Source organism: Protopterus annectens, chromosome 2.part0 (genome assembly GCF_019279795.1).
Source record: "Protopterus annectens isolate FY-2018-M chromosome 2.part0, PAN1.0, whole genome shotgun sequence".
In the NCBI taxonomy this organism is placed as follows: Eukaryota; Metazoa; Chordata; order Ceratodontiformes; family Protopteridae; genus Protopterus; species Protopterus annectens.
In genome coordinates, this window is record NC_056728.1 from 1754184696 (window position 1) to 1754204755 (window position 20060).

Genomic DNA, 20060 nt, shown 5'->3' on the forward strand with positions numbered 1-20060 from the left:
TCACCAAGCATTATCATTTACCAATTTTCTCTAAATCCAGAGCTGGCTTTGCCACTGCTGTCTTGCAGGGCCTTATAGCAGCCCTAATGCTGTATAAACTCCTCCTCCCAACCATAGCTTTGGGAGTCTACCCAAATGTAATGACTGCAACAGTGAAACACGAAGAACATAGTACAGTTGTGTACACTTACCATAAATGTAGATGTTCGAGTGTATTCACTGTTGCTGTCCTGGTTACCCTCCCTCCAGCCCCCTAGTTTTTTCTGGCTATACCTCTAATTTCCTTTAATATGCTTAAAAGCCTTTTTGGTGTATTTGCTTTTAGTTGGAGGTATACTTTTGTGTTTTTGTGTTTATTTGCTCCCCATTAGGGGAGCACTTGACATCTGGGGCAAGAAAAACTGATGTAATGGTGTCTGCTGCATGTTTTATACCCCTGACGACCTGACGTCATGGAAGAAGGGACAGCAACTGACGCAGGACCCAAGACTTTGTTAATCAGGCCAACTGAGGGCAATCTCCCAGCAGATTATCCAAATGTAATGACTGCAACAGTGAATACACTCGAACATCTACATTTATAGTAAGTGTACACAACTGTACATTCTTGATACTGACTATTGCCAACAATGCAGATATCCCTTCAATGGCTGTGTATGACATTTGCTTCCAGTCAGATGTTGGTACTAATACAAACATCAAACCTTTTTCTTCACAAGCCTGCGGTTATCCTGCTTGTCTTGCAGCAAGACAGAGAAATGCAGTGGCTTGGCAGTGTTTCATAGTGATGCTGGCCAACACATAGTACTTTTTCATCTATTGGTTCACCACCTGTGGAAGACTCAAAAAAATGCACACTTGCAAGAGGCAGCACATAGACTCCTCTCCTGAGTCTCCTTTATCTAATGCTGATGATGAAGAGGATGTCAGTTCCCGCACATCTGTTTGGACACTGTTTGAAATGGTATAGCAGTGGAGAAGGATCCCTGAACCAATATAATTCACACAGAGGATATTACAATGGGTCTTTTGGTCCACACAGCAGTCTTCCTTGATGGTTCTGCCATTGGTAACTTATTAAAGGTAACTAACAATGCATCACGGGAAACCTGGATACTGCGGCTCCAGCTCCAAAGAAACCAGACGGAAATCTTTAACTCCCCTAAGGGTCAGAACTTTATTTTTAGACCACAAGCCTGATTCTGTTATTGCAGCCCTTAGAAAGACTCAAATCCTTCAGACCTGAGCAGTTATATCTCCTATAAGGAGCACAGGGCTATGTGTTGTACCTTTTCCTTGTCTTTCACACACATGATAAAATAAAATTCTAGCAAGACCGGGTTCATGAAATGCAACAGTCACTGGACCAGCTGCAAGACAGACGTCTTCTCCTTCTTCTTCTTTTAGCTGCTCCCATTAAGGGTCACCACAGCAGATCATCTGTTTCCATTTCTTCCTGTCCTTTGCGTCTTGCTCTGTCACACCATCCACCTTCATGTCCTCTGACCCACATCCATAAATCTTATCTTAGGTCTTCCTCTTTTCCTGTTACCTGGCAGCTTCATCCTTAGCATCCTTCTCCCAATATACCCAGCATTACTCCTCAGGACATGTGGAAACCAGCACAATCTCACCTCCCTAGCTTTGTCTACAAATCGTCCAGCCTGAGCTGACCCTCTAATATACTCATTCCTACTCCTGTCCATTCTCGGCACACTCAGTGCAAATCTTAACATCTTTAACTCTGCCACCTCCAGCTCTGACTCCTGTGTTTTTGTCAGTGCCACTCTCTCCAACCCATACAACATAACTAGTCTCACTACCATCTTGTAGACCTTCCCTTTCACTCTTACTGGTACCCGTCTGTCACAAATTACTTCTGACACTCTTCTCCACCCACTCTACCCTGCCTGCACTCTCTTCTTCACCTCACTTCCACACTCACCATTACTCTGAACTGTTGATACCAAGTATTCAAACTCATCCACCTTCACCAGCTCTACTCCCTGCATCCTCACTATTCCTCTGTCCTTCTCATTCACACACACATATAGTCTGTCTTAGTCCTGCTGACCTTCATTCCTCTGGTCTCTAGAGCATATCTCCACCTCTCCAAGCTTTCCTCAACCTGCTCCCTACTCTCACTACAGATCACACTATCATCCACAAACGTCATAGTCCACAGGGACTCCTGTCTGATCTCATCTGTCAACCTGTCCATCACCATTGAAAATAAGAAAGGGCTCAGAGCTGATCTTTGATGTAATCCCACCTCCATCTTGAATGCATCTGTCACTCCTACTGCAGACCTCACCACTGTCACACTGCCCTCGTACATAACCTGTACCACTCTTACATACCTCTCTGCCACTCCCGACTTCCTCATACAATGCCACAACTCCTCTTTAGGCACCCTGTCATATGCTTTCTCAAAGTCCACAAAGACACAATGCTACTCATTCTAATATTCTCAATACTTCTCCATCAACACCCTCAGGGCAAACATTGCATCTGTAGTGCTTTTTCCTGGCATGAAACTGTACTGCTGCTTACTAATCATCATCTCCCTTCTTAACCTAGCTTCCACTACTCTTTCCCATAACTTCATGTTGTGGCTGATCAGTTTTATCCCTCGGTAGCTACTACAGCTCTGTACATCATCCTTATTCTAAAAAATTGGTACCAGTACACTTCTACTGTACTCTTCAGGCATTTCGTTAAACAATCTGGTTAAAAACTCCACTGCCATCTCTCCTAAATTCTTCCATGCTTCCACAGGTATGTCATCTGGACCAACAGCCTTTCCATTCGTCATCCTCTTCATAGCTGTCCTTACTTCCTCCTTGCTAATCCATTGCACTTCCTGATTCACTATCCCCAGATCATCCAACCTTCTCTCTCTCTCAGAGGTATAGGGGGCTTTCCCCTACAAAAAAGTATGTCTCCAAGGTTTGATTGAATTAGTTTTGGCATACAACTCCCAGTCTACAAGTGTTCACCTAAACTGCTGTAGATAAGCCACATTGTATCTTTGCATATTCCAGCCTTTGCTGGAGCAGTTTAGTATCACTGAATGAGCATATGATATAGTCATCAGCAAACTTGGTTAACTATACTTCAGGGATATTGGCTTGGATGTCTGTAAAATAAATGCCACGCAGGAGAGAGCTTGTCACATTTCCCTGCAGTATCCCACTAACAACAATTTTACAATCAGGGAAGATACCACTGGCTTTCACAACTTGGAATATGTTGGATGGCCGTTTTGTAATCCAGCAGAGAAAGTAGAGGAGGTACACATTACATTTTTCTAACTTTTCAATAGTATCAGCATGGGGAATAGTATCAAAACCTTTGGCCTGTTTAAGATAAGCAGTGTGCATGGGGTTGCCAGGTTTCTTTGTGGCTAAAACCGTACTAAGGTCACGCCCCTCACATCATCCATAACTCCACCTACTCCCACCCCCTCTCCCATCCATGCCCCACCCATTTTGTGACATCATTGTGACATCAGCTGATGGGATCACCCTTTTTTTCTGTTCCGGATGCCTGCTTTCAGCCGATTTACTATGCTTTTCTGTAAAAAAATCATAGTAAATCAGCCAGTTTAACAAACACTGATAGTCTGTTTCCTTTTGTGAAACAGAAAAATTGAGTTTGTACATTGTTTTCCTAACTACCAAAGAATTGATTTGATTTGTGGATAGTCCAGGAAAAAAAAATGGATAGGTGGCATTGCGCATTGGCAATGGCAACAGGGATGATTTCCAATTTCCCACCTATTGGTCAAAGACTCAAAGTTATGCTTAAAATAGGGCTAGGGATGGACTCTGCTTCACATGGATGGGAAGCTTGTTCCAGTGCATGGGGACCCTCTCTGAGACACATTTGTGTCTCATCAACATCACATGGCCTATTTATGTCACAAGCAAAATTTAAATCCTTGGATCTAATGGTTCTGATACTGTTCGTTTTGTGGATGTCCAAAAGGTCCATCAATCAGTGCTGGATCCAAGGATGCCTTGTATGCCAGACATTCTCTCAGTAACCTGTAGGAGACCCGGTATAGTGATAGGGATTTAAGGTGATCTGTATAAGACAATGTGTTTAGACACTGGATTCTTCTAGTAAGGAAGCTTTAAATATGTTCCAGCTGTTGTATGTGTCTGATCAAGTACATGCCAAAGAGATAGGTGCAGCTCACATCCAGTTATTCTGTCAACTTTTCAGGTTAACATCGCTAATATTCTAAAAAGTGTTCCTTGTGCATGAACAATGTCCTGCTGATGATAATAATATTCCCTCCTCGGGGCTCGGCTCGGTTGTATGGTATGTGTAATGTTTATCTTGAAAAAAAAGTATGAACCTTACTTAACATAGGCTTGCTTAGTTAGCTGTAGTACAAAAAAGATCGTAACTGATATATTTATAAGCAGCTGCCTGTCTGCGTACATGCTGGGCGCTCGCTGTCAGGGACATGCATTAATGACTTTTACCGCAGAAGATATGCAAATACCTGTTTACTGGCAGAAACGAGGTTTGCACGGTGTGCCTTGGTATTTAAAGTGCAGTTTTTATGTTAATTAAAAGCAGTGACCAATATACAGTATACACTAATATTTTGGCTGTTATCCATACATGCGGTGGGAGACACCTTTTATTGCCATCTTTCACAGGTAATAATATTAAGCTTCTGTTAGATTAGCTGCAGAGCTGTAAAGAAGACCCTGAATAATTATGGGTTTATTTATGTTGTATAACATGCTTAAAAGAGATAATTAAGAGTCTTGTGTGGGGTAGCAGCAGATGGAGTTCCCGCCTCTGCAGTATTAGCTGCCAACTAGGTGCGTAAATCAAGTACTGAAATTACACTGTTTACACAGAAAAAGTATGAAACTACACAACCATGTCTGTGTTTCTATGAATTAAGGGTGATGACAACTAAGGTTTCATCTGGATGAAGAGATTAGCCTGAAATGACTTTGCATTCGAAATACAGCAATATTTCAGGGTGGCAGAAACACTAGGCAAGTCTTCTGCCAGGCGGATTGCAGCTATACCCCTATTGAAGTGTTTCTGTTTATGAAAAAAGGCAGCAATGTCACATAATTTAAATGTGTATGTGCAAATGCATCTTAAAATATACTCTTTAGTCTGTCTGTACTGTAATTCTGCATATGAAGAGGATGAACATTATTCTACTTGAATTCCTCTTGGTAAAGTTACCCACTTGTAGCAAATAAAACACTCTGCTGACAAAGCACGCAATGGTACCTCACGTTATTAATTTTAAAGTAGGCACCTGCAATCGTGTAACATATTGCAATCAAAGCCACAGGTTCATGAAATGTAGATCCCTAAACAGTGAAATGATGTATACTTCAATGCTTGAAGACTGCCGCTCCAGTTAAGAAGACTGCGTGTGTGTGTACTTGAAATAGTTACTGTAAAGGGTCTGTTTTTAAGTAAAGATCGTTAGAGTGATGAGACACCACGTTTGTCTTTGTCATTTGTTGGGCTATCACTTAAAGGAGACCTATCAGTGCTGTTCTGAATTTTGAGTGTTTGTGTTACTTTGTAGGGATATAGTGAGAGTATTTTAAGTTTTACGTCAGTTGATCTGATTTAGAGTAGAGAGAGTTTTCCTTTACTGTAGACATTCGTGACCGAGTGCATTTGTAGATATGAAAGGTACAGGAGTTTTCATTACAAGTGAAACTTTTCAGTTTGTGTTAGTACACCTCCCACTTCTGTTTTTATACATATACATATATATATATATATATATATATATATATATATATATATATATATATATATATATATAGACACACACACACACACACACACAAATATATGTACGTTCTCCTACGTGTTAATGTGAATGCGGTATCTTTATTCCTCCTTCAAAACTACACACACTAATCACACATGCATTCTCTTTCTTACACACACACACACACACACACACACACACACACACACACACACACACTGGTCTTACGGCATCGGCGATGGTGGAACAAAAACCCTGGACTTCACAAGTCCGGTTTTGATTAAATTTGTTAACCGGACAATTTGTCTGAAAAACGGACAGCTGGCAACCCTAAGTGTGCATGGTGTCCATAGCATCTGTAATCTTTTAAAAGAAGTTTACTTGGCTCTTCAACATTAGATCAGTGTTGCAGTAAACTAAGCTAGTTGGGATATATCTACCAAGGATATGACCAACCTAGCCAGCTTTTCAAAGCTTGAGAGTGCCTTCCATACACTCTAATTGCCAGGTGCTCAAGCAGAGCTTCATATACAAGTCAGAGTGTCAGAAGATTAAGATCTTTCTTGTTGCCAGAGTGTTCTTCTTCTGCAGGTTATGTGGATCTGATGGTTGGCTAACAGTCCTTCAAGGCTGGGCAGATAAATTCCCTGATGAGGAAAATCTTCCACTACTGTATTTTCCTGAGCAAATCTCTACTGTTTATTATGTGAATTTATTATTATTTATTTGAGCAAGGAAATGTATTTTGTATGGATTGTCATCCTTGTCTGTGCATGTTTTCCTACAGTGAATGCTGCCAGTAACTGCAAAATCTATTTTTATTTTTTTATTTTTTCTTAATTACTTCATAGTATTTATGTTTAGGGGCAGGAATTGGTGGTTTGGGGAACTAACAGTGTATTTTACCCCTCAGAACCATCTCACTGACAGGCAATGGATTACCAGCACTTTCAGGCACTACCATCCATCTTTGAGGCTTCTTTTGGAGCAGTTACAGGGCCCTCTATAGAATCGTAGGATCATTGGAAGTTAATAGGCTAATAACCCTAGGGCCCTTACAAGCCTAGCCAAGTTCTACCATTATTTCCATGATCAGCACCTATTGTACCTGTCTGAGAGGGACAAAGGTGGAACCCCTGTGGTAAATTTATGGTTATTCATCCAATCATCCAGGCTGCATTTGAAGAGGGCCAATGAGGTGCTCATTTGACATAAAGTGGGAGTCTGTTCCAAAGGAGTGGTAACCTCTGGGAGAAAATCTGTCTGTCTCCCTCCCGCAGGTTCTATTAATGTCACATACCAGGTAAAGGTCTTTAGAGCAAGTAAAATGTGTACAATTTGACTTGCAGATATGCAGCATTTCCAGCAAAGCAGGATCAGAGATTGTCTTATATGCAAGGCAGAGATTGCCTCTGAGTAGTCTGTATGAAGCAGAATAAAGTGACAGTGATTTCAGATGATCCGCAAAGGACAGATGCTGAAGACCTTGAATTTTCCTTCTCAAGAACTTTTGCAGTCTCTCCAATTGCTGCAGATGCTTAGAAAGGTATATACCAAAAATGGCATTGTACTCAATTATTGGCCTGATGAGGGAAGAGTACAGGGAGGTTATAACTTCTTTTTTTCTGGAGACAATACCCTTACTTATGAGATGAGAAGTATATAATGCCATTCTTACCACTGTGGACACATGGTAATCAAAGTAAGGTTGCTGTCAACCTGTGTGCCCCAGTCTCTCACCACTAAGTGCATACTTAGGGTGTTGCTATTGATGTGGTAGTTAACAGGAATACTGCTCTTACCGAAAGGGATAGTAATACCTTTTTTTGCATTGAGTTTAAGGCCTTGACTTTGGCACCAATCATTTCTTTGTGCAAGACCCTTTTGTAGAATGTTGACATTTTGAGATTCTATAACCACTCCCAGTTTGCAGTCATCAGCAAAACTTGTCATCCACAGACCTTTAGTTTTTGCTTGTACTTTGGAGAAATAGATTCCAAGCAGTAGAGGTCCCAGGACTGATTCTTGTGGAACACCACTAGTTCCAGGTCTGCTGTTCAAGGTGGATTCCCCTAGTTTTACTATATGGATTCTATCAGTGAGCCAGTTAGTGATCCATCTAACAATATAAGGGTTGATATCTAGATGGGTGAGTTTGGCAATGATGCCTGAATGGGAGATAGTCAAAAGCCTTGGCTAAGTCTATGTAGGCTGTATGCACAAATTTCCCTTCATCCAGAGTCTTGGTGACTGTCTGGAAGCAGTCCACCAGGTTTAACAGACATGATCTCTCTTTGACAAATCCAAACTGAGTAGGGTCAAGTATTTGGAGATTACCTATATCTTTGTTGATAAGGTCCATGATAATTCGCTCCATGGCCTTGCAGATAAGGTTAGTCAGACTAATAGGTCTATAGTTCCCGGGGTCAGTGGAAGCACCACCTTTGTGCAAGGGGAGAACTGTGGCTGTTTTCCATTCAGCTGGGACAGAGCTGGTGCTTAGACTATGACTGAAAAAAGTACCCAATGGTGTTGCTAACTCTTGTTGGAGTCCATGTAGGATGCAGCTTGGGATCATGTTATCAGGTCACATAGATGCTGTGTTTTTGGCTTTAGACAGGGAGTTTACAACCTGCTCTTTAGAGATTCAAGGTAGGGGACAGGTGGTAGCATAGCTCTCAACCTTCCATTTCCAAAATGAGGAACACTCACCTTCCTAATGTGGAACAAATGGTCAAAATGTGGAACACATACTAATGGCTTACTAACAACTTCAACTAGGAAGGTCATAGGATGGTTAAAATATGCTGGTTTTACTTATAAAGAAGATCCTTTAATGAATTAATATGATTAATTTCTATTTACCATGGATTTCACTTAAAAAAATTCCTAACACTGAATGTGTGACAGACTCTTTCAATGTGGAACTTTGAGGAACTTCGAGGAACATGAACTTTTTAAGACCCCAAATGAGGTATGTTTCTCGTAATGAGGTACACTTGAGAGGTATGTGTGGTAGGGATGTCATGGGGTACATGTGGCGGGGACAGGGGAGTGAAGTTTTCACAGAACCTGTCAGCTAACAGGTTAGCTTTGTCCACAGGCTCAGTATAGGTGGCATCATTAACTACCAGTTTGGCACAAATCTGCACCTTTCCTTTTAGGTTACAGATGTAACCAAAGAAAACCTTATGGTTGTCCTTAGTTGAGAAAGCTACTTTGGATTCATAGTTTGCTTTGGAAGATTTCACAAGAAGTCTTATTTGCTTGTTTAGGCTGAGGAGCGAGTGTTTCCAGTTTAGGGCTCACTCCTTCTTACCCTTAGACAGCAATTTCTTCCTCTTATTGTAAAGCATGTTAATGGCAGTTGCCAACTAGGCAGGTTTGCTCTTCCTTGAGGAGCTTGTTTTCATCCTATCAGATACGGCTGAGTCAATGCAGTTATACAGGTGTTTGTATAAAGCACTGGTGTAGAACTCTGCATAGTTGCCAGCTCCATCTGAAGAGGAGGTGCAGTGAAGCTAATTATACCATCCCGTAAGAGGTTATAATCTGCTTTGGAGAAGTTTTTAGTTTAGTTGCTGCTGGGGTGGGGGGGGGGTGATAGTTACTTCAAATGAGACTAATTTGTGGTCAGATCTCACCAGGGAAGACCTCACAATGGGAGGTGCTACATTGGTTCCCCCATATTGGTAAGCACCAGATAAAGGATGTGTGGAGGTGTCAACCAGCTGGTCCAGGAAATTGGAGTTAACAAAGCTGAAGAACTTTTGGGCAAGTGGGTTTGAGCATTAGTAATTTACCCAGTCAATGGATGGTTGGATGTATCTTGATAGACTCAAGTGGAGCCAAATAGGCAGAGTGGGTGTCCTGATTCATGGAGGGGATCCTGTAGCTGACAATGACTTGAATAGGTGTCCTACCAGCAGTTAATTGCACATGAAGTATCTCCAGAGAATCATACTGTTTAACCAATTTGGAAGTGTTTTTTTCTTTAATGAATATTGATACACTGCCTCCTTTAGTTTCCACGCCTTCAGTTTGTGGTCTCAACGTGTGGAAGGAGGTGTTACCCAGTATGGCTGGAGTGCTGTCCACAGCCTTGAACTAGGTCTCAGTGACTGCACAAATGTCTGCATCTTCCCAGATGAGAACTACTTCCATTGAGTGCAGTTTCATGTTAAGAATCCTAGTGTTTAACAGCATAACCTTGGGGTTGTTTTTAGATGGAATTTATATGTTTTTATGTTCCTTTATGTTCTTCCTTCTCCTATTCATAACACAAAATAAGTTGCCAGAAAACATTTGTGTTGTGACTGGCTCCAATTCTTGCCTCAGCTTCTGATGACTGACTCTGCTGTGGATGGATTTGGTTCCTTGGACCACTCATCATTTTCCCTGGTCCCTCTGGTGTAGCACCTACAGCCACTAAGGACTGGGGGATAGATATGCCCTCTGTGGCTATAGGGACAACAGAGAATCACTGTTGTTGATCTCAGGGGAAGGGGCCTGTGAAGATCTACTGCATAACTTGGAAGGTAAGCCTGAGCCCCAGAATAGTGTGGCTGCTTTGAGTTGGTCCTTTTCCAGGGAGTTCCTAAGGAAATGAAAACAAAAAGATAATGGTTTCTCCTGTTTCTATTTCAATGGATAAAAAAGGTTTGTTGAGAGTTGCTAAGGAATTATTTTTTGCATTTTTCTTTACTTCCACTTCAGAAAAGAAAGAGTTCATTCTCTTTCTTAGAATTTCAGTCAGAAGAGCAGGGACTGGAGGGAGAATGTTACACTTCAGGATTTTCTTCTCAGCCTGAAGATTTTGAGGAAAGTGATGGTTCAGATTTCCCTCCAAAAGACCTTTCTTTTTCTGAAACTTTATCTAAAATGAAACAGTTTGCTTTTTTTAGGGGACTTAGAATGAAATTCTTATTGCCATGTAAATGTATTATGATTTGTTAAAGGTGGATATTCCACAACCGGCAGCATTCTGTTTTATCTGCCTTGGAACATTTTTTTTTCTGACAGATTGTAGTTTACCTGAGTGTCAAACTCCTGCCCCTAGGAAATATGATAGGTTGCACAAGGCTGCTCAGGATAACAAATACTTGTTTTCTAACCCTGAAGCAGACCATGCAGTGATTTCCCTATCCAAAACTGCTTCTGCTTAACAAATGCCTAAATCTAATCCCATTCCCGCTGACTAGGACGGGGATGTTTTTGACAAATTTGGGATGGAAGTTTATTCATTTGCCACATTAACATTCAGAATTGTAAACTTCCTGGCTCACATATTAAAGTTTTGACTCTGTCTTATGAAAACATGAAAAACTTAATTGCTAACCTTCTCCCTTCTGAGGTGAAAAATGTATTAATTGCCTCTTTTTATCTGCTTCTCATGTAATTAAACATGCCTTAAAATATTCTTATGACACTGCTGAAACTCTTCAGGGCTGCTGCTTCTGGTTCAAATTTCAATTTGCTTCGTTACATTCTTAAAATCTTCCTGAAGATATTAAAACTGAATTTTTAAATTCTCCTCTGGACAAGGAAATTTTATTTGACATTTTTGCAGCTGAGGTGTTGGGGGTTAAAGAAAAGAGAACATTAATTGCAGAAGTGAAAAACATCTTCCAAACTTCTTTTTTTAAGACAAACAAAATGTTTCCTTTCAACTCAATTCCCTTTTTCAAAAAACAATTCAAGCAGCAATATACCAACAAATAGGTTTACAAAAGCAAACAGTGGCAAGGAGGATCAAAAAAATCTCCCCTCCAGGGAATTTCCCCTTGCCCACTAAACCAATTATCCCTCTTTCCTCCATTTGTGGAACAAATGTTATATCAGGGAACCAGAGTCCACCTGCCAGATGGGCAAATATTTTTATTCAAAGATTTTTCTAGTGCCAAAGAAAGAAGGGATTTGGAGACCTGTGCTAGATATCACCTTTCTCAGTCTTTTTGTCAAGGTCCAAAAGTTCAAAATGTTGTTCTGTCAATCCCTGTTAGCTCTTGTCACTTTACTAGCTTTCTTGGTAAACTATACATACAGGATGTATGACATTGCATTCCAACTAGCAAACATTTCAGATGTTTCTTAAGATTTTCTGTACCTCAAAATCAATCAGAGGAGGTTAGAAATGATTGGAAAGAGAGATTGGATAAGCAACTCACAAAGAAAGAATGCGGGGATATATGTATGACTCCCAAATATGCAACAAAATCTAGAAGATTTAGGATTTTTGCTTGGAAATGTTTACATAGATATTTTTATACACCAAGTAGACTCCAGATAATTTTTCCTCAGACAGCAAATGTTGGAGATGTGACAGAGAGAGAGGTACTTGGGAACATATTTTCTGGGAGTGTGGTGGGTTGGCGGACTTTAAGGATTCCCTGCGGGATACACTGTTGGAGATGCTGCATGGGGGGATTGGTGTGATGATGGGAGATTATTTTTCTGAGCTATGATACAGAATCAGAATTGCTTAGACATGGTAAGGTCTTGCTGTGTCTAATAATGGTGGCTGCCAAAAAAGCAATTACTAGAAAATGGAAGTCATAATCTAAACCAACTATATTAAATGTAGTGAATATTGTAAGAGAGATAAAACAACTGGAATTGAGATATTTAGAAAAGGGTAGGAGCAAACTACATAGGAAAATTGGAACTGAGGGAACAATACATACCAGGGGGGATGAGATTTAAAAGAAGGCAGGATTTAAATAAGCTATGTAATATTTGACTGAAAATGATTTGGTAGTTTATAAGTGAGGTACAATGTTTGCAGATGGGAGTGTGTCGGTATGGTTTGTGATGTAAAATGCTTGCAACTAGGATTGTGTTGGTGTGGTTTGTTTTCATTTATATAAATGTATGGTTGCTTATGTCATAAGTGATGGTTAATAAAGATGTTTTTTGTTTAAAAAAGGGGCCAGGAAATGAATAATTCATGTAATGTTGCTTACGTTATATGATATATAACAATATATGTGAAGTATAATATTTGTTATTGTTAATTTGTTAATACAGTTTGATTACTTTTGTATAAATTTAAATGTGCCTGTGTCACAAGTGATAATTCAATAAAGGTGTTAAAAAAAAGAACAATTTTCTGTACCTGGCTCACATTCTCACTTCTCTGTCTTACTCTTTGGACTAGCTACTGCTCCAAGTGGTATTTATGGGTCTATATTAGATGAATGAAAGTTCATCTTAGTGAACGCTCACATGAGCGAATATCCAGGTACTCGAAACTGCAATTGTGGGGGGGCTGCACCCCCCCCCCAAATATATATTCCAACTCCAAGATCGCACTACAGTGAGAAAAGGGCAAATATTCCTATCGTCACTGTACTGCGATCTCACAATTGCGTTTTCGAGTTCCGCAATATTCGCTCATGTGAACGTTCGCTAAGATGAACTTTCGTTCATCTAATATAGACCCGTATTACATAGTGCCTGGCTCCAGTTATTGCTTATTGGAGACTTCAAGGAATTCACCTTCCCATATCTGAATGATTGCTCTATATTTGCAGACTCTTTTTCCAGATGTCAAGAGTCCTTAGCAAGTGTACAGCATCTTCTACTTAGTCTGGGTTTTCAAGTGAACTTAATGCAAAACTTCTCTCATCCAATCTCACGTAATAGTTTTCCTGGGATGTCATTTAGATTCTACACTGAGAAGAGTTTTCTTCCCCCAGACAAAGCAGATGTTTCCAAAAGTTCTTCCTGAGTTTTTCCAATCCAAACTAGGTGTCCACAGGGAATGTCCCAAAATTCTGGGGTACTTGACTTCAATGATTCTTATGATTCACCTGGCTAGACTTCACATAAAAAAACTTCACTGGTACCTCAGGTCACTCTGCTCAGCATCTGTACCCTTCATCTTTTTAGATCCTACTTCTGGGGTTTGTTCTGAGGGAGACCCTATGGTGGCTAGACTAGTTTTCCCTGGAACCAAGGTCTTCCATTCTCCCTTCCACTTCCTCTTCAGTCTGTCACAATGGTTGTTTTAATCCTGGTCTGAGGACCTGTGTCCAAAGGGGTAAAAGTGCAACGTCTGCATAATAAACAGGACAGACAAAAGCAGATACACATCAAAGAGGTGATGGCAGTAATAAATGCTTTAAAAATTTTAAATTATCTCTTGTCTCATTGACCTCTACAATGTACAGGCAACTCTAGAGTGATGTGGTACATAAACAGTCTTGGACTAGCAGATTTTGTCCCCTTTGCAAACAGGCCATGATAGCCTGGGATGTAGCAAATATTGTAGTAGCCTAGGCTATTTGGCTTATATCCACCAAGGATTTGACCAAGCAGCCAAAGCAAAATATTGTATTAGACAAGCTAAGCAGGACCAGAACAGACCCTCACAAATGGAAAATGCACCTGGGAGTCTTACAGGAACTGATCCAGTTGTTGGAAACACCTCAAATAGATGTGTGCCTCCTCTCAGAACAGAGAAATTCTGCTTCAAGATTCCTTGCAAAAAGGCATAGAAGACATTCTTTTTCATTCCCAAGAATGTGAATGTTTCATTTGTGTTTTTTTACCCTTTCCATTGACATCCTGGGTTCTTCTAAAGGTTCAGAAGGACTCCCCAAAGATAGTGTTAATGACTTCCTTTTGGCCCATGCAACAGCAATTCTCCCTTCTTTTGAAACTGTCCAAGGGCAATTACCACAAGATTCGTCACAGACTGGATTTACTCATCCAAGACAGGGGTTGCTTGCTACACCCCAGCCTGAAATCACTACAATTGACTGCCTTGATGATAGATTTGTTTTAGGTACCTTTTTCCTGAGGATGTACAGCAGGTATCAAGGGTGGTTGGAAAACTGCTACAATAACATCATGTAAGGCTAAGCCAGAAATATTTTCTAATTTGATGCCACTTTAAGGACCATGACCTTTTTAAGGCTTGGCTGCACTGATTCTTTATTAAATAGTAAATAGTAATAGTGCGAGTTATTGTCCTCTGTCCTTTATTACTCTTTCATCAAAATTCATCTGTCAGCCATTTCTGCTTGTCCCCCCTTCCCAGGTGAATCAGTTTTTGAAAGGAGTTTTGCATATTCTGCACCTAGAAAACAGGAGGATCCCCCTTAGAATCCGAATTTTGTGCTTGACGAGCTTACTCTTTTTCTGTTTTTACCAGATTCTCAGGCTGATTTGAAGTTCTTTACATTGAAGACTGTTTTACTAATTGCTTCATAGATTCATAGATTATTCATAGATTACTACTAGGCTAACTACCCTTGTGGGCCATTTAAAGCCTAGCCAATTACCCCATGTGAGAATCAAACCCTGCACCTTGTGTCTGTAAGGTAAACACCTTAACCATTAAGCCAAATCCCACCCCCCTAAAAATGTACATCTTCAATCTGTAAAGCTCTTTCCCGTGGTGAGAATCAAACCTTGCACGTTGTGTACGAAAGGCATATACTGTAACCACTGTACAACTTGGCCTTTCAGGCTCTGACTTCTGTAATGTAATGTGCTACCAAATAGCAGTTGTGAACTACTGCTCTAAGGAAATCTTCCAGTGTGCAGTGTTCCTTGACCTGAATTACTGTAACTAACTTCTCAAGTTTTGCCTGCTGTGTGTGATGTTTTAGAGAAGACTGAAGGCCTCTTATGATATTCTCCTGGACATTGTTTGTTTGCTCTTGTTTTATTGTTTGTTCGCTCTTGTTTTACCTAAACGACTGTCAAAAGCTCAGGAATGAATGCTTGATGCTTAGATGGTAGTGTTCTCTGTTTCCTATCCCATACTTCTACAGAGTTTTATGCGTAAGGAACGTTAGACTTGGTACTATGAGACACTCCTGAAGGCAAGAGGAAACAGCCGATATGTTTTGGAGAAATTTGTGTTTTGCAGAGATATGACCCATACTTCTTTGGTCTTCCAAGTACATAACTGTACTCCGTCCATCTAAGGAAGCTAATGGCATTGACAGGGAATTTGTCTTTGAGCTACTAAAATGCTAGGGCAATTTCATTAGGGTACAGGAAAGGTAGTGGCATCATGCAGCTGTTTAACAAGGAGCTAAAAGTAGTAATCTAAAGATATTCATGAATTAAGCCCTGAACCTTTACCTGATGCTAGATTATTTGTCCAAAATGGAATGGGCAGCCCTCAACCTCAGTTGTTGGAAAGTATTTTTGCACTGCCTTTATGGCTACTCTTTCAATGTCAATAACAACTTCATTTGGCTGCAGTGTCACTCCAATGGACTCAGCCAAATTACACACACACTTTTTATTAGGGTTTCATAGGGAGTCTCTTGATTTTCTGCTCATCAAAGCACACCCTATAGGGGTAACTCTGGCATTAAACCCTGCAGTTACTTATACATGCATTGTGTACAACTATCTGCAAATAGTAGCCCTGGTAGGCAATGTGCCATCTTTCAATCTGAATGTCTGTTGGGTTCTGTCTGGTGTTCTGTAACAGCATTGTAGTGTGATCATCCTGGCTTCAGTGTACCAGAAAATTTCTCTTTCTCTGAGGAAGTAGTCTGTAGGGTCAAGATTGGAGAGGTCAGGTAGTGATTTCATCACCGGTAGTTAAACTTTTTCTTCTTGATCACTTGTTTCATTGCATGTTTTGCTTGTGTTGCACAAACAAGCTTGGGTCAACTTTTGAAGTGACAGTCTTTTGTATTGCTTTTGGAACATTCTTTACCTCATTATATCACTAAGGAGTTCAGCAGACAGTTCACTGGCTGCATTGGGAGGTGGTGATGCTGCAGGACTGAATTAGCTCCTCTCCTGTGTTTACAGTCATTGTAACAACTCATCTGTAACACTCGCTTTTCCTGTTCGTGGTGCAATACTGGTATATTTTGCCATTAGCCGCCTGTTCTATATGGCACTCGTAGCCATCCAGAATTAGTTTAGGTTTTCTTGTCTGGTTGACAGTGGTCACATACACTTGATTAGGGACCCCAGGGCACTCCAGAGATAATAAGCACATTGGCAAAGGCTCAGCTCCCTCTTCTTTTTTAAAAGTGTCCTGTCTGCACCCTCCATCTTCTCTGCTATGTCTGTGTGGTGATTCTGCTGCACCACACCCCTACCAGCATTTCATACTACTCAGGAGAAATCATCAGCCTTACTTGCACAAATGAACTTCTTGGAGTTAAGCTACTTGGCTATGTGAGCAACCAGCTAACAAGTGTTATACAAGCAAATGATGCACATGCAGTTGCAGTAGATCCCTTATTGTCTTCTGCCATTTGACAAATGTAATGCAATGCAAATTCTTGAAATGGGTGTTTCAGACAATCGTGCCTCTCAGTACAGCAACATGCGTTCTTAACAGGAGTATGTTTCTGAAGTCTACAGCATGGACCTGTAAGAAGAGATTTTGCACAGTGAGCAGAAAAACAAGAGTTTTAATGAGAACGTGAACTGAAATCACACATGCCAACTGATCTGATAAATAAAATGTTTTGTTGCTTTAGTTCATCTTTAAAGTTACAAATTTAAAAATATAAGAGAATTACTGTGTTTTATCTTTCTGAATGGATATCACAAAGTTAAACAGTTTTGCTACCCCTTTGGATATTTGTTCATAAGTCATTCATTTGTTGCTGTACATACTCCAGTAATGCTCCTCAGTGCTCTTTTGTGTTATTTTTGTTTTGTGGAATATTGAACTTCTGTGGTTGAATGTTTCACGTTGCTGTAGACCTTATGCTCAGCTGCTTACATTAGTGTAGTCCATCAAAATGTCATATGAGCCTCTCACCTTCTGAGAATTAAAATAATAGCACTGAGAATCTGACGTGATAGCAGGGGGCTTTTTTGGACTATTAGTATTAGTTTTGGTTGTAAACATCAATTTATTACTGTAAAGTAAGAAATAATCTTTGGTATATATTTAAATGCCCGTGCAAAATCAAATGAACTGGCAATTCAGCTCATCAATCAGTTCCTTTCATACACAGAATGTCTAACTGAACTGACATTCCTATAGAAATGTACTACTAGCGTGGTCCTTATTTTATGGTTAACAATTGCATTTCGTATAAGACTGCTGTCCTGATGGTTATGAATGCCAGATAAAAGGATGTGGAATGCTGTCTCTGCAGCAGAAGGGTTGGATGTGAAAGTGGCCAATGATAACGGACTGTGTTATAAAAAATCTAATAGTGAAAAAACGTTGTTTTTCTTTCTTTTAGAGGTTGTTCAGGAAACTTGACACCGGTCCATTGTGTGGCAGCAATATTACTGACAGGGGAACAGATAACAAGGGACCATTTTCTGTATTTTTGAGGGAAGAAGCGAGATAACAGGATGGTAATCATCATCAAAATAAACAGACACTAGAAATTAGGCAACCATATCATAAATTTTGATGCTGAAGGAGTATGCACCCCAGTATGTTTTTATCTATAAGTCTTAGGGAATTTGCACTTGCAATGGGTGAAGGAGAGTAAATATTATTGGAGAGTAATAAACAAGAAGTGAAGTTTGTAGATTGCGTCTTTTTTATCAGTGTTTTGTCCCTACTGACTGCTAATCATCAGCTCCATTCTGGCCAATTGACCAGTTTGTTCTCCATCACCAGAGTGAGGGTCTGCCATAAGAGATCATTAATTAGGCAGTCATCAAGGGTGATTGGAATGTCTTTTTCTTTATTCCCTACATCCCTATGCACATGCTCAGTTCACAAGAGAAGAGAGTGTGTAATGAGCTGACCACACTGATCTCCCCTCATTTCTGCCAGGGTTGATGTCAACAAGCAAGCATGGGTGATGGCTTTCCTGGTCTCCACTAGAGAATTTTCACCATCCTGTGTGCTCACCAAGCATCAATACTCATTCCCCCCCACTCTGGGGATTTAAGCAGGCCATACCACTTCACTTTTCTCCTTCCTGCCTGGCTCCTCTAGGGCCAGGGCTGATAACTGAACCCCAGTGACCTGGGTCGCATTCAGCGCTCCATCTGCCAAGCATCATGGTGTCAGGCTTGTAGCTTCTGTTTTCATACACATCTTTTTTTTAATTCTAGTGCTGACATCTTGATTGGACATCCATTCTTGCTTGGGATTTGAAAGGTTGACACTTAAAGATTGAACATTCTATATAATTTTTGTTTACGATACTTCACTGGGAAAGTGGCATTCAAAGTGGTGAAATGAGAACAAAACAGAACAAAATGTATTTATGACTTCCATTTGCTCTGGACATTTTTTTTGCTTCAGGAAGTTGGATGCTGACAGAGTAGACACCCTTTATTACCAGTAACAGGAAACATTGACACTAGAGAAATTGGACATTTGTTAAGATGCAGTATGAGAGTTAAAGGGGAAAAATCCACTGACTGTCAGAGTCAGTTGCTTTCTTGTTTTCTAATGTATTTTTAGCTTTATTAAACTAAAGTAAATTGTTGGTGCCCAGGCAGCTGGGGACTTAAAACAATCAGCTTGTTTTGTGCCCAGAGGATTGGATGGTTGTTATCAGACTGGTGCAGTAGAAAGCAAAACAGGTATCATGCAAATAAATATTAGACTTGAACCTGATTGGGTTTAGGAACATCTGGTTATTGTAGAGTACTGATGTGACTCTTGAAATCCGTGAATGCACACTTTTTAACAGTGCAGCTTGCTTGGTTACCTCAAGCAAGAAACACTATGGGCTTATTCAAAAATAAGTGGAAAAAGCTAAGAGTATAGAAGAAATAAAAACTTGAGTGTTTTGCTAAAGTCATCATGAATTTAAATCTGTTAGGTGTTGAGCTATATAATGTTCAAAACTGATTTCTTCTGCTATTCTTTTCTAGGCTTCTGAATTTGGAGAGAAAGCACAGACTGCCAGCAAACTGGTGCCAAAATATGGAGATGCAGAGACCATTGAAAAATTCCTGAAGCTGGTGAAGTTGGAATCTGAATAGCCAACCAGTCAAATAGACTATAATTAACATATACAATTTTATACAGAAATTGAAATAATCAAATTTTATATTCCTCTAAACATGCATTTCCTCCCAGAATTAAATGACTATGAAGCAATGACTCTCTTTGATATTTCTTTATAAAGAATAGAACACACCACAAAATTTATATCAAGATGAAATAGTTTACTAGTAGAAGTATTCATTGACAGGGGTTGCAGCCTTGAGTTTTGAATGGAATGCAGTATCAGAAGCTCAACAGGTCCCATAGTCACCTTTGGTGTGGCAAAATAAAAAGACTGAGGGTTCTATTCCATTCTTAGTTAATTGATTACTTTTTTTATCTGGCTCTGACTTGTTAAGAAGCTGATTCATGTGTGAA

General features: G+C 40.1%; 1 protein-coding gene across 2 annotated transcripts in view; it reads left to right on the forward strand.

Moving 5' to 3' along the window:
• The window catches only part of ZMYND12 (zinc finger MYND-type containing 12), a 1002866-nt gene extending 983067 nt beyond the window's left edge, over positions 1-19799 (forward strand). For both annotated transcript variants that reach the window (XM_044061779.1, XM_044061780.1), the window contains one exon: positions 19568-19799. In XM_044061779.1, the coding sequence (XP_043917714.1) occupies positions 19568-19678 (111 nt within the window). In that variant the 3' untranslated portion in view covers positions 19679-19799. The remainder of the gene's footprint in view (positions 1-19567) is intronic.
• The last annotated feature ends 261 nt before the right edge of the window (positions 19800-20060 follow it).